We start from the raw sequence: 15128 nt of genomic DNA on the forward strand, positions 1-15128 counted from the left end.
CACACAAGCTATTTTATGGCTTTGGAAGACATGCAATATTGCACATACAGACTTTATGGAACTTGACAGTCATGGTCACTATGAACAGCTCCATGAAGACTTTAAATTTGTCTTTTACCGTTTTATAGAATAGTCAAACATAAATTCTAAAATCACACAAGGGTGAGTAAACAATCGTTTGATGAACTAGTCCTTTTCTTTAGAAAACCGTCCACTCTTAATGGTTTATAATATTGGGCTTGTATCACAAATTCTTAGCACAGCCTCCACAACCTCCATCATAGTGAGTGAATGCTAATAAATGATGACATAACACAAATACCTGAGTGAAAGGGTAATAGACCTCTTTAAATAAGCATCAATCCACACACACACAAAAACAAAATCTGAAACATGATAAAAAAAAAAAAAAATCATGTAAAACCAAGTCCTGATGCAGGTGTTTAGTCTCTTAGCTCTTCTACTGGCATAGTGAAAAGGTCAGAGAAGAAGCTCCCTTCATTGTCACCACCACCAAAAACCAGAAGTGTTTGTGGGGCTGACTCTGGGAGTTCCTCTTGTTCATCTATAGAGCTCTGTAAAACAAAGACAATTATTATAAATAAACAACAGAAGCCACTTGATAAAGATCTTCATAATTTGAATTTTAATGATTTACCTGTTTGCATGTGGTGGGCATGGTAATGATGGAATGTCCAGCTCGGGGTACAGAATTGAGCTGGGGAAGAGTCAGAGATGACCAGCAACTAGTGTCTGGAGAAACAAACAAACAAACAAAAACAAACAAAACAAATGTAAACAGATAATAAATCAATTAAATTACAATTGAAAATAAAGACTAGGGTAATGGCTGCAACAAATTCTGAAATAAATTAACATTTCAAAACATTAAAACAAAAGCTTATTGTAAATTGTAATATTTCACAATATTATTTTTACTATATTTGAGCAAATTAATACAGCTATGGTGTGTATAAAATATTTTCAACAACAAAATCTTCCTGACCTCAGACTTTTAAAGAAATAGAGTATACACTTCCAGTCAAAAGTTTTTGAACAGTAAGATTTATTTATTTTTTTTAAGAATTCTCTTCTGCTCACCAAGCCTGCATTTTTTTTAAAATCCAAAATTCAGATAATAATATTTAATATTGTAAAATATATGCTGATTTGCTGTTCAAGAGACAATTATTATTATTATTATTATTATTTATTATACTTATCTGAAATAAAAAGCATAACATTATACACTATACCATTCAAAAGCCTGGAGTCAGAAAAAATGTTTTGGGGGGGTTGGGGGGTGGATTACAGAAATTAATAATTAATTTCCATTTCTGTTCTGAACTTTCTATTCAAAGAAACCTTAAAAAACATATTACATAATAATAACATAATAATAATAATAATAATAATAATAATAATAATAATAATAATATTCATAATAATAATAATAATAATAATAATAATGTTTTTGACCAGCATATCATAATATTAGTATGGATTTCTAAAGGATCCTGTGACTGGAGTAATGATGCTAAAAATTCAGCTTTGAAATCACAGGAATAAATTACATTTAATATATATACACTGAAACAGAAAACAGTTACTGTTAATTAAAAAAAACAAACAACAACAAAAAAAAAAACTGTTTTTGCTGTACTTTGGATCAACTCATACAGGCTTGGTGAGCAAAAGACCATTAAACATCATACTGTTCAAAAACTTTTGACTGGTAGTGTATAGGCAGTGGAATTGGGGCACAAAAGCTTAGTCTTACCTGTGTTGAAGATAAATGCATCACTCAGTGCATTGTTCCCATTGTAGCCCCCATGGATCAAGAAGCTGCTCTCTGAAAGAACCGCACAGCCATGCCAGCTGTGATACAGTAAGGGTCAGAGGTCAAATATGCAATACATCTAGGCTGATCAAGATAGGTCTAATCATGTAACCACAAGATATTGATATGACTGAATTTCTATTACACACTTTTAAAGAACATACTTTAAGTCTTTATTTACTCCCAAGAGTAAATTGTCACATTTTAAATACCTTCTGGGAGAGGGGGCTGTTCCACTTGTCTTCACAGCAGAAAACTCCATCAAGCCTGAAAAAAAGGTTGCAACAATGTGATATTTTAAGCTGAATACTCCACTTTTTTTTAAAAAGAGCACCTTCAGTAATTAATGTGTGAAAACAGTATGAGTCATACCAGAGATTAAATACACAGAAAAATCTAGACAGATCTATGGGAGTATAACGGTTTCAGATGGAAAAAAAAAAGTGCTTAAATGGATAAATGACAATTTACCAGACTTATTTAAGCGATAGCAATAAAATTACTTATTATTGGTGAAACATCTCCTTCCAGTGGCTGTCTAATGAATGCAGGCTAAACATCATTATTTTAGCCTGCATTCTTGCAGTATTTACCGAGGTCTAGCATGAACATGTCATTGAAGCACACAGGGGTGTCCCATCCGCCAAACACAAAGATCCTCCCCTGCATTACACATGCTGAATGCCTGCAAAAACGAATCAAAATCTGCCACATGTACAGCTGAAAACATCACTATCAGTCATGCAGTTCATGAAATATTACATCATCATGCAACTTTGAAAAAAAAAAAACATGAGCTGCCTACCCAGAGCGTGGCGCAGGCTTTTCTCCATTGACAATAGGTTGATACCAGATGGCCATTTCAGGGTTAAAGATGTAGATGGAGTCACTGCAGCCGTCTGGTTCTGGGTGTGGGCGAGGAAACACTCCTCCAAACACAAAGAGCTCTCCTCGAAACATACTGCAGCTGTGATAGGCCAGAGGAGGCACTTTTCCCTGCGCCTAAAGGGGTAAATGAAATTCAAATGAGCTCTTTGGTATATCCAGAACCTGCTGGCTAAAACAATTAGACATGGATTTACTACAGACTACAGCAAAATGATATGTATAACATAAAAACAAATATTCCGTTCTTAGTCATGTGTTACAGTAATATTGTATAGTTCTGTGAGTGTTTTATTGTTAATCTTAGAGTCAGCTACAGACTCACCTCAACCAAAGTCCAACGCCAGGTTTGTGTGTCTAAGATGTGAACATCATTAAACCATTTCTTATGCTTTGAGCCGCCAAACACAAAGATACGCTTAGACTCCGGGTCATAGGTTGCTGTGTGACCAATGCGGGCCTCAGGGGTGGGTCCTTCTGCAAGGGTTTCAGCAGGTACCCAAGAAAGATCCTCTGAAAAAAAACATTAAGAGCAGAGTTGTAGCTACCAAAAAACATATTTAATAATATATTGCAATCTATTGACATGAGAGGGACACATCGTGTGAAATGCTTACCTGTGCACAGTTTCCAAATGGGGTCTTTGGAGAACTGCATTCTGGCACCTTGTCCTCCAATCAAAATGGCTGTCTGAGGATCAATGGGACAAAGAGTCTGACCCCAGCGACCTGACGGCTTGTCCAGTTGAGCTGAAAATGACACGTGTTAAACACACAATGACCACCATATAACACAACTCATGCTCCACATGTAGCAATGAAAATGTTCACTCACCAATCTGTGAGGTGGTTTTGTTCTGCTTGCCTTTAGCTTTGTTGTTCTGCGTACTGGAAGTTGCAGTCTGTTCCTCTTTTTGAGAGAACAGACGTGTCTGACCCCCACGTTGAATGTTCTTGCTCCGTCTTTGAGGTGTCACTTTATCGGAAGCGTTAGGGCAGATGTTCTCCTTGCCTCTACCTTCATTAATTTCTTCTTCCTCCTCTCCCTGAGACCGCTTCCTCTTGCCTGGACACTCTCTTATTGCAGGTACTGCAGGGTTGCACTGGAAACAATGAATTAAGAAAAGACACTGCAGGTAAAGAAGTCCATATCCAAAACAAGATTCACATATAATGTACTCACTCCCTTGTCATCCAAGATGTTCATGTCTTTCTTTCTTCAGTCGCAAAGACTGGACTGTTTTTTCTTTTCAGTTCATGACAGTTAGGGTATGTCGAAAAACTCAGATCGTTTTTTATCCCTCAACTTTAAAAATCGCCCTATATCGCTGTTTTACCTTTTTGTTAAGGATGTTTGATCTTCTTTGCATGTTCAATTTGCAAAGACTGGGTCGGTACTTCTGCATTGATGTAGGATGATTTTGAAATGATTTTTGAAGTTGAGGGAGAAAATATGATTGGAGTTTTTCGACATACCCTAACTGTCTTGAGACAGAATACACCGAGTTCAGGGAGAGAAAGGCAAGAAGAGCGTTTGAGATTAAAAAGTATTTAAATTGTTTTTTTTATTTTTTTTTTAATGAAAATAACCATCATTTCACTACATAAGACCCTTCTTCCTCGGCTGGGATCGTTTACAACCGCATTTGGAATTGTTTGAAGCCACATTTAAACTGCATTTTGGAAGTTCAAAATCGAGGCACCATATCAGTCCATTATATGGAGAAAAATTCTGAAATGTTTTCCTCAAAAAACAATGTCTTTACGACTGAAGAAAGAAAGACATGAACATCTTGAAACAAGAGGGTGAGTACATTATACGTAAATCTTTGTTTTGGAAGTGAACTTCTCCTGTAAGTACTGGAAAACACAGTGAATCTAGGGCCCTATGATTTCCACAATGCAGAAAACACAGACAGAATTGTGGAATCCAGTCATAAAACTGGAATTTACTGTATAACGCGGAATGTCACGAAATTTGCCAAATTTTGGAACAATAAATCAAAAGTAGGTCGGTACACTTGTTTAAAAACGCGATATGGGCTAGTGTCTGTGAATATTAAGCTGCAAAAACACCATTTAAACATGAATCCTGCATTATCTGTGTCTCTATGTAAAAGAATGATGCTGACGTGCAGTTTCATTTACCACACACATACTGAAGAGCGTGATGATATATGAACACACAAACAATCTTTTGAACTGCTCTGAGAGTCACTTCATTAGCATTTTATGCTTCTTTTGACTAAAACTATGGTCATATCATTTACAAACAGAAACTAAAGATCTTCAAATCAACCTGTCAAAATTAAAGTTTGGTTTAACTTGAAGTAAGTGTGACAGACATATACTACTTAATGTAATATATTACTTAAAAGTGCTACTGCTAATAATAGCAAAAAATAAATAAAATAAAAATAAATAAATAAAATTAAGAAATATTTACCATGAAAATTATTAACCAGAATATTTATTTTTAAGTAAATAAATAATAATAAATAGATAATTTTTAAATAATATAATTAATTAGAGATGCTTTTGATTATTAAAATGTAATGAAAAAAATCCAGAAAATTAAATCTAGGGCCTTGAAATTGTAAACATTTAATAAATTTGTGTTAAATTGTGTAAGTTTCATTATTTTTAAATTATTGGACATTCTTTTTGATTTTTTTTATTTAACCATTAAAACAGAGTCTGGAAAAATTACAACAGACTCCATAAATATCAAAATTTTGAAAAAATAAAAAATAAAAATAATAATAATAATAATAATAATAATAATAAATAAAAAATTTGGGGAAAAAAAAAACATTTCATATGGCCGTATGACTCTAACTCAGGCAGGTTAAACTAACCTCTGGAGTGCATTCCATCTGTGAAAGAGTCAGCCCTGGATCCAAAAACTCTGTAGTACCCTTTGGAAAATAGAATCATGGGTGAGTTACTGTATGCACAGGTCCACAAACTGCACACTGATTGTTTTACATTTCTTTTATATGATCGATAAATTGATTATAATTTCAGCACAGATTGTAGCATCTTTGGCTGGAAATTTTCCCTTAAACTCGCAATGAAATGAAAGTAGTTACGGATCTTCTATTTTGTGATGTACATCCAAGTGAAATGGATAACTGACAAAGACTTGGTTCTATCCACTGAACATTTATTGACTTACTGGCAGATCTGAATGCGAGCATGAGGTCGACTGTAAGCAAGGGATGGGATTTAAGCAGCATACATCAAAAGAAGTCTGGGATGTTCACCAAAAGATCAAGCTATGACGTGTTCTCAAATAGTAAACATCATGTATTACGCTTTTAAAAACTGATGGATTACCATGTCAAATCAATTTTAAAATTGGCATAGAAAAGGTCATTGAACTCTCCAGACTTCATTTGGGATTTGCTGTGCAACACAAAATCAGACTGAGGTTGCACGGTTTCTTACCCCATTGAGTTTCACAGTTAAGGTAGCTCCACTGGACCACACACCATCCTCACCAGATTCCCATGACAGACATCTGAGAAGAGGAAATGTTTAGTAAGGAATTAAAAGCTATTTTTAAACCATACAGGGTTGATTTAACAAACCCTAAACTTACTTATTGAATGGTGTTAATTTTCCCATATTAATGGGTATGTCCCTCTCATCAGCGAGCTCCACAGAAACTGAATCTCGCTTTCCCCAGTCTCCTCTGGTGAAAAGAACCATCAGCTGCACATTAGGCTGGATCTCAATTGAGCTCTGCCACCCATCACGCCTGTCGTGGAAAATAAATGATAAAAAATACAATCTCCTCATATAAAGAACACAGTTTTAATATATAGTTACCGAAACAAATAGCTACAGCACTGTTAATATTGTGCACATCTTTGTGGTTACGCAAGAACTCTACGAGGCGGGAGACAGAAAGTATGTAACGTTAGTGTACTATCAAGATTGTTTAAAACATTTTTAAAGCATATGAATTTTGAATATATTCCATGCATTAAACTACGTGAATCACTCTAAGCGTGGCCACCTTATTTTGCATTAAATTAACATAGACAGCCAAATGCATTTCCAATCATGTTTGTTTATCTCAGTCAATTTTACCTCAAGATCTGCTGAGGTGGTTCATCTACTCCAAATATGGCATAAACACCAAAATCCTCCATTGCAACGCTTTTAAGTTGACCCTCTCCAATAAAACAAGTGCAAAAACGTAAATGCACTAAACTCTAATAGACAGCGCTCTCTCTCCCGCCGACCTAAAGCACAATAAATATAAAACTCGCGCCACCGCCACGACGTTTCATTCACGGAGCGCGGTGATTGGATGAGTGGGCGGGACCGCAATGCTATCGGCCAATCCAATAGAAGAAGCAAACTGATTTCCTGTTATTGCAATGTTGATTGACAAGTAAAATCGGCCAATGGACGAATGAGTTCATTACAGGCGGGATACGTGATTGTCATGCTCCCTCACATTCTTCTTATGTAAAGAAGAGAATTTCACATCATAAATCATAGTGAGAACACGAACGTTCCAAAATGATACATGGAGAAATGTAATTAATATAATTATTTATTTATTATTATTGGGTTTAATATACATAACCAGTTAAAACGTTGGTTACACGTTGTGAATAAAAGTTTCTCTTGGTACTTTTTTAAAATAAACAAATGCGTATAATATATGTATAGTTTTTAAAAAACCCACAGAAGGTTTGTGATTTGTGCGACTAAATAGGGCTGTCAAATCTGATATGAAGTAAGCGCTACAAATCAATACACTGTCCACTGGTGACACCTGCTGATCAAATGTCTGTAAATGCCATGGAAAGATCTTAACTTTTATTATTTGCATACATATTTTAAAACTATTTTACGTAAAAAACTTGAATTTCTACAGAGGTTCCATACATAATAAGGCTTTGATTTTGATAATTATTTTAATTATCATAATTTTATACTCACTTGTGTTTAATAACTCAATTGATCCACTATTATAATCCACTAACTTTTTTTTTTAGTTTGAAGGGTTTTGATTTCATGTTTACATTTTTACATTTTGAGGGAGTTTTATTATTATTATTATTATTATTATTATTTATTATTATTATTATTATTATTATTATTAAAAAATTGCATAAAGAAAAAGTCGTTAGTATTTTAAAAAAAAAAAAAAAAAAAAATTGTTTTCTGTAATGAATGAATGATGTTGACGTGCAGTTCCATTTACCACACACATACCGAAGACCGTGACGATATATGAACACATAAACAATCTTTAGAACTGCTCTGAGAGTCACTTCATTAGCATTTTATGCTTCTTTTGAGAAAAACTGGTCATATCATTTACAAACAGAAACTAAAGATCTTCAAATCAACCTGTCAAAATTAAAGTTTGGTTTAACTTGAAGTAAGTGTGACAGAAATATACTACTTAATGTAATATATTACTTAAAAGTGCTACTGCTAATAATAGCAAAAAATAAATAAAATAAAAATTAAGAAATAAAATTAAGAACTATTTACCATGAAAATTCTTAACCAGAATATTTATTTTTAAGTAAATAAATAATAATAAATAGATAATTTTTAAATTTATATAATTAATTAGAGTTGCTTTTGATTACTACTTAATGTAATATATTACTTAAAAGTGCTAATAATAGCAAAAAATAAATAAATAAAAATAAGAAATATTTACCAAGAAAATTGACCAGAATTTATTTTTAAATAAATAAATAAATAATAGCTAATTTTTAAATAAAATAATTAATTAGAATTTTATTATTGTAATGAAAAAAAATAAGAAAATTAAATCTGGGGCCTTAAAAAAAAATTGATAAACATTTAATGAATTTCTGTTAAATTGTGTATGTTTCATGATTTCAAATAATTGGACATTCTTTTTTATTTTTTTTATTTTTTTTAATTTAACCATTAAAACAGAGTCTAGAAAATTAAAACGGACTCCATAAATATTAAAAAACAGAATTTAAAAAAAAACAAAAAAAAACTTATTTTCTGTAATGTGTTTGAAAATTGTTTATTCTCTGTAAATTAATTTACTGGCGATCGCCGTCACGTGACTCCAGCAGGATCCGCCCATCATTAGCTCAACCTTGAGCTGCTTCTACGTTACAGGTGAGCGAGAGTTGCTGACCAGTTATTCGACGTTTTTCTTATCAGGTACAGTTAAATACTGTGCAAGCATCTAGTTTTTCAAGTACGTTTTCGACAGAATTTGTCACTTTAGCAACACGACAAGTAATTTAATTTCAACTAAATGTTCGCTTAGGAAGCACTTCTGCAATGAAGTGTTGTTAAAGCTAACAGATTGTCAGTTTGTTATTACATTATCTACACTCTAGTTCATGTTATTCCTTGTGTATTTTAATATAAATGTAAATTAGGCAAATGTGAATGTTTGTTATTAGTATTTCGTTATCAGTCACACTGGACAACTAAAATTAGGCCACTCACTTTGAGATTCACCTGTCATATTGCAGGCCCATCAAGTACAAGACCAACATGTTTGTGCGTTGTGTATCAGTATTATCACAAGTAGGTCTGTGTTCTGCAGTATCGTATACATTTTAAAACCACATTACATTTTACAGCACATAATGGCAAATCATGGTATCAATGCAGAGGGGAAGCGGCTTCCACGAATGGCTGCCACTCTAATGATGCGCTTTACCGCTGAGAGGGAGCACAACTTTGGCATCCACAGGGCCAGTTTTAGGCCTCTCACCCCTAACAATGAGTTTGAAGATTCTCCAGCTGCTGGAGAAGAGAGTCAATCCACCAACCTAGACTTGCGCCGCTTTGTTGACATTGAGGAACCCTCTGCTGTGGGACAACATACTACAGAAGACCAGTCATTGGAGTCTCCACCCCAAGTGGAGGACCTGGGCTCTGACCCCGAATCCCCTTCTGCATGGAGTCTGAGTAGTATTACAGAAGGTGAAACCACCCTAGAAATACTGGAGGACAATACAGATGGCTCACTTAGGAGGGACCAGAGAACTGGAGGTTTGGCTGTAGTTAACATTTTTTTTTTTTTTTTTATACATGTTTGGTTGCAGATGTTTCTTCACTATTAATGCTGTCTCAACCTCTTGCTCTTTCAGTGAAGTTCACAGACTGGCACAAATCTCGCATAACAGCCCTGTGTACGGAGCGTTTTGACAAGCTGCTCAGAGAATGCCCTGAGTACCACAACACTAAGAGCTGCTTCGCTGCTTTTGTACTGGAGAGAGGTAAGTGTGAGAGGTAACATTTCTCATTTTAAATCAGTTTAACTTGATGTACTGAAACAACTACACTGACACAGAAAAGACAATAACTAATAAAAATGACAATAAACACCAAAATGACTAAATCTTGAAAACAGTCTGTCCATCATATTAAATAACACTGGTGTGAGATACAATGCCAACCTCTGTGTTTTGAAAGAATACCAAGCTGTGCATGGTTAAGGATTGAAACATTACGTTTTCTATTGGGCCAATAGGTCAAATTTGCACTTGCCTTTTTAACATTTCTTGTTTGTAAATGTGTTCTCTTTTTTATTAATCAAATAATAATTATTTTAATACTATTACTATTTTACATTTTCCTCACATATATATTTTTTTAGATTATATACATTTCTATTTTTCTCATAAAAGGTTACATTTTCTTTACAGAGAAATGTTACCATATGTATTGTCATTCTTGTTCAATTTTGACAAAACCTAACTATGTTAGCCTGTCATTTTACCTAACTCATGGACAGAATTTACTGCTTAATTTCATAGAAAACCAAATGTTTGAACATTTTTTTGCATTGTGCATATATATAAAACCATTATGCTTGGTATATACATTTTTGTTTAAAAGTTTGGAATCACTAACAAGTCTCTTCTGCTCATCAAGGCTGCTTTAATTTGATCAAAAATACAGAAAAAATGTAATATTGTAAAATATTATTACAGTTTAACATAATTTTCTATTTTAATATATTTTAAAATTTATTGTTATTGATGAAAAGCTGAATTTTCAGTATCATTACTCCAATCTTCGGTGTCACATGATTCTTCAAAAATAGTTTTAATATATTGATTTATTGTGAATGTTGAAAACAGTTGTGGTGCCGAATATTTTATTTATTTATTTATTTATTTTTATTTTTATTTTTTTCCCCCGAAGTTCTTAGATGAATAAAAAGAGGGGGAAAAAGAGCAGCATTTATTTAAAATACAAATCTTTTGTAATTATGTACATTACCGTTCAAAAGTTTGGGGTCAGTAAAATTTTTTTCTTTCTTTTTTTGAAAGAAATTAATACTTTCATTCAGAAAGGATGTGTTAATTTGATAAAAAGTGATTAGTAAAGAATTATATTATTAGAAAGTATTTCTGTTTTTAATAAATGCTTTCTTTTTAACTTTTTATTCATCAAAGAATCCGAAGAATGGAGTAACGATACTAAAAATTTAGGTTTGCTCAACATAAATAAATTCTATTTTAAAGCATATTAAAATAAAAAACGGTTACTTTATATTGTAAAGCTATTTTACAATTGTACTGGGGTTTTTTTCTGTATTTTTGAAAAAATAAATGCAGCCTTGATGAGCATAGGAAATATCGCTAATGCTTTACAATAAGGTGTCATTCATTAGCATTAATGTATTAACTGACATGAACGAACAATGAACAATACATTTATTACACTATTTATTAGTCTTTGTTAATGTTAGTTAATAAAAATACAGTTGTTCATTGTTTGTTCATGTTAGTTCACAGTGCATTAACTAATGTTAAGAAACACAACTTGTGATTTTAATAATGCATTAGTAAATATTGCAGTTAACATGAACTAACATTAATAAATGCTGTAGAAGTATTGTATATTCTTAGTTAATGATAATTAATGTAGTTAACTAATGAATCTTATTGTAAAGTGTTAACTAAACTTCTTTAAAAAAACGTAAAAATTCTTACTGATCCCAAACTTTTGAACAGCGGTGTATGTGTGTGTGAAAATCATGAAATCATTTTATATATATTTGCTGTGTGTGTCAGAGGTGCTTGACACAGGTGGGCAGCGCTGTGAGGAATATGAAGTGGTAGCTCTAGGATCAGGCCAGAACTGCTGCAGTGGTTGGCTTTCTTACACAGGATCTGTCGTCCATGACTGCCACGCCATTGTCATCGCCCGCAGAGCCCTGAAAAGGTGCAAGGAAAATGTTAATATAGACACATTTCTATATTTAGAATATAAAGAGAGAAAGACAAAGGGATTTTATTTTAGTTGCTTTATGTAAATTATGTTTTTAATGTGTCTCTATTTCTATTTGCAAGTTAAACTACTGTTGTAAATTTAAATGTTGTCCTGTCTGGTGTCACAGGTACTTGTACAAGCAACTCCTGCTGTTCTACAGTGCTGATCCAGAGCTGAAGAAGCGCTCCATATTGGAAAATGTTCCATCTGAACGACTGCTTCAGCTCAAGCCACACATTTACCTCCACTTGTACACTAACAAAGCCCCCAAAGGAGCAGCTCAGTGCATAGTTTTGTAAGTTTAACTACTTTGTTTACACTCTATGCTGTCTGCTCTCCACTGTGTATATGAGAAAGCTCTCTATTGTGTATATTACGAGTATTATATTTAGAACATGATGAAAAGAGATCTCTGTGTTTGTCTTTCCACAGGCAGTCTCAGAGCAGTGCTTACTCCACTCTGAAACTGCAGTGCCATGCTAAAGGCTCTCTCATCCCTGCTGCCTTCCTGCTTCCAAGCGTGTGGGGTGCTCGCATCTGTTGCATGTCCGACAGTGCCAAACTCACCCGTTGGACTGTTACAGGAGTGCAGGGGGCGCTACTGAGCCATTTCATCAACCCAGTCTACATTACCAGCATCATACTTGGTAAGCCGCTCACACTGGCAGGTGACAGAATTCTCCAAATGTCTCTTAATATTGTAATTGGATATTGATTGATTAGTTATTTTGAAATCCAAGCAGGCAAAAGAATGACAGTGTTTATTAACATTTTCTCTACTTGTTGCCTAGGTGATCCCAAGTACTGCTCAGAGAAAGTGTCTGAGATCATTAACAAGCGTCTGGGCACAGGCTGGAATGATGCACTGACTCCTCCATTCAAACAAACCACCATCTTCTTCCTGAGTGGAGAGCACGTGGGGCCTGATGAGAACACAGACCACTGCAAAGACCTCAGCGTTAACTGGTGTTTGGGAGACTCCAGCATTGAGATTCTGGACAGCACCACTGGTTATGCAATCAACAAGTCAGTCGTACTAAACAAACTAGCTAACGACAGCCTTCTCATGCTCGTACATACACGCACCGTATTTGAGGAGCTCATTTGTAACCAAGCCACTTCAAGTCTCCTAATGCTGAATCCTGTTTAATAGTTGATAATATGTGAATATTTAGCCAATATTTATACTGCTAATCAATGAGAAATGAAAAAATATAAGATTATGAGAATAAAGTCGTAATTTTTACAGAATAAAGTCAAAATATTTTGAGAATAATATTGAAATTACGAGAATAAAGTCAAAATATTTTGAGAATAAAGTTGAAATTACGAGAATAAAGTCGAAATATTTTGAGAAAAAAATTGAAATTACGAGAATAAAGTCGAAATATTTTGAGAAAAAAGTTGAAATTACGAGAATAAAGTCGAAATATTTTGAGAATATTGAAATTCCGAAAATAAAGTAGAAATATTCTGAGAATAAATTTTAAATATATCAAGAATAAAGTCAAAATATTTTGAGAATAAAGTAGAAATTATGAGAATAATCAATATTTCGACTTTATTCTCAAAATAAAGTCAAAATATTTAGATTAAAGTCAAATATTTCAAGAATAAAGTAAAAAAAAATCGAAATAAAGTCGAAATATTACGAGAATAAAGTCAAAATTACGAGAATTAAGTGGAAGTGTTTCAAGTATAAAGTTGAAATTTTTTTTGAGAGTAAAATCAGAATATTTTGAGAATAAAGTTAAAATATTTTGAGAATAAAGTCGAAATTATTTTCGAAACATTTCAACTTTATTCTCGTAATTTCAACTTTATTCTCAAAATATTACCTCGTAATTTTAGTTTTTTCTTTTTTTTTTTTTAACATTGCACTAAAACGCTATTGTATTAATCAGTAAACTACAAGAAGTCGGTAGTTTGAAATTGTATTTTTGTGATTTGTCGAACCATTCTTATCCATTGTGCTGTCTCTGTACAGTATTTGCTGTAAAGTATTTGCATAAATAATCTATCACTGTTTGACAGCGTGGTTTTTATTCAGGCTTTTCTTTACTTCACACAACAAATTCAGTTCCTGTTATTTAATATCTCTCTTTCAGTTCTCCCTTTGTAAGTGGTCCTGGATCATCCAGCAGACTTTGCAAAAGGGCGTTGTACTTCTGCTTCAGAAAAGTCTCAGCGCTGGCAGGCCACCATGACTTTTTGTCATTCACTACATACCGCAATGCTAAAGTATGTGAATTTGTTTTAGTTTGAATGATAATATCCAAACATGTGAAAGTTCTTTTTTCTTACATTTTTGGGATCTTATCTTAAAATTGAGGTTAAATGTATAAAAATATGCCAGTTTGTGCTCCACAAACTACACTGCTAAACTGTTTTATGTTGTGTCTAGATTGCTGCCCAGCTGTATCAGGAGACCAAGACACAAGTCAATATGCAGTTCTTGGCCAACAATGCTGGACCGTGGAACTCCAAACACTTGGTAGATTGCTTCAGTCGTTAAATGACAGGTTGCACAACCCTTGACATTCACTTAGGGTCCCAGTCATTGCAGATACCCAGCTTTCCTGTTGCATGGTCATTGATGTTCATATACAAAATTCCTTATCAGATATCATACATTCACTTCCACTGAAAATGTTTCTTTTCTAAAAAAAAAATATGCAAGAGCACTACCAGTTATTTTGACTTGGTAGTTAATCAGTGTGTGGTTATTTTACTTCTGCAGTGTTATTTTGATTCTGTGGTTTAGTGTTTTATGGTTTATTTGGTAAGAAAGATTGCCACGAAGAGACTTTATGTTGGCTTGCCATACCTACACATAAATATTAGAGTAGTTTTACAAGCACATTTGCGAAGCTCAGGCTTCCAGTAGTTCATGTTCATTCCTATTCATAATTTGTGATAAAGAACAGTAAAACATTAAGTTGTTGTAATGTGGTTCTTTATTTAAAAGAATGAAATAATTGAATGATTTAAAAGGAAAAAAAGAGTAAAACAACTAGAATTTATTGTAAAGTAATCCATTTGCCATTTCCATATGCTATCCATATCCATTATTATTAGGATCATTATTCTCACAAGTTAACTAAAGAATAGCCTTCATTCAGAATGGTAAAATTTGACATGAA

General features: G+C 33.4%; 2 protein-coding genes across 4 annotated transcripts; one reads left to right on the forward strand and one right to left on the reverse strand.

The window, feature by feature from the left end:
• Positions 1-323: 323 nt before the first annotated feature.
• On the reverse strand, positions 324-7011 carry krcp (kelch repeat-containing protein). Of its 2 annotated transcripts, none has more exons than XM_051113867.1 (13): positions 6823-7011; positions 6329-6487; positions 6175-6247; positions 5583-5642; positions 3590-3827; positions 3343-3474; positions 3051-3238; positions 2646-2842; positions 2434-2525; positions 2053-2107; positions 1781-1878; positions 659-753; positions 324-575 (listed from the first exon to the last, which is right to left on the reverse strand). In XM_051113867.1, exons 1-13 carry the CDS (start codon positions 6882-6884, stop codon positions 444-446), a joined length of 1581 nt encoding a protein of 526 aa, XP_050969824.1. In that variant the 5' UTR covers positions 6885-7011; the 3' UTR covers positions 324-443. The 2 variants fall into 2 exon arrangements, with proteins under 2 accessions (XP_050969824.1, XP_050969823.1); XM_051113866.1 differs by having other exon boundaries at positions 3560-3827.
• Positions 7012-8823: 1812 nt separating this feature from the next.
• adad2 (adenosine deaminase domain containing 2) lies at positions 8824-14904 on the forward strand. 2 transcript variants are annotated; one of them, XM_051115445.1, is made up of 9 exons: positions 8824-8862; positions 9339-9753; positions 9852-9980; positions 11787-11937; positions 12113-12280; positions 12418-12632; positions 12777-13011; positions 14094-14226; positions 14390-14904. In XM_051115445.1, exons 2-9 carry the CDS (start codon positions 9345-9347, stop codon positions 14498-14500), a joined length of 1551 nt encoding a protein of 516 aa, XP_050971402.1. In that variant the 5' UTR covers positions 8824-8862; positions 9339-9344; the 3' UTR covers positions 14501-14904. The 2 variants fall into 2 exon arrangements, with proteins under 2 accessions (XP_050971402.1, XP_050971401.1); XM_051115444.1 differs by having other exon boundaries at positions 8828-8907.
• The last annotated feature ends 224 nt before the right edge of the window (positions 14905-15128 follow it).

This window comes from Labeo rohita, chromosome 7 (assembly GCF_022985175.1).
Source record: "Labeo rohita strain BAU-BD-2019 chromosome 7, IGBB_LRoh.1.0, whole genome shotgun sequence".
Classification (NCBI taxonomy): Eukaryota; Metazoa; Chordata; class Actinopteri; order Cypriniformes; family Cyprinidae; genus Labeo; species Labeo rohita.

Coding starts and splice junctions, on each gene's coding strand:
- krcp (XM_051113866.1), bottom strand. CDS start 6,884: ATGGAGGATTTTGGTGTTTATGCCATATTTGGAGTAGATGAACCACCT. Junction 754..1,780: donor TGCATTTATCTTCAACACAG/GTAAGACTAAGC, acceptor TTGTTTCTCCAG/ACACTAGTTGCTGGTCATCT. Junction 576..658: donor TGCCCACCACATGCAAACAG/GTAAATCATTAA, acceptor TTTGTTTTACAG/AGCTCTATAGATGAACAAGA.
- adad2 (XM_051115445.1), top strand. CDS start 9,345: ATGGCAAATCATGGTATCAATGCAGAGGGGAAGCGGCTTCCACGAATG. Junction 11,938..12,112: donor GCCCGCAGAGCCCTGAAAAG/GTGCAAGGAAAA, acceptor CTGGTGTCACAG/GTACTTGTACAAGCAACTCC. Junction 13,012..14,093: donor ACTGGTTATGCAATCAACAA/GTCAGTCGTACT, acceptor TCTCTCTTTCAG/TTCTCCCTTTGTAAGTGGTC.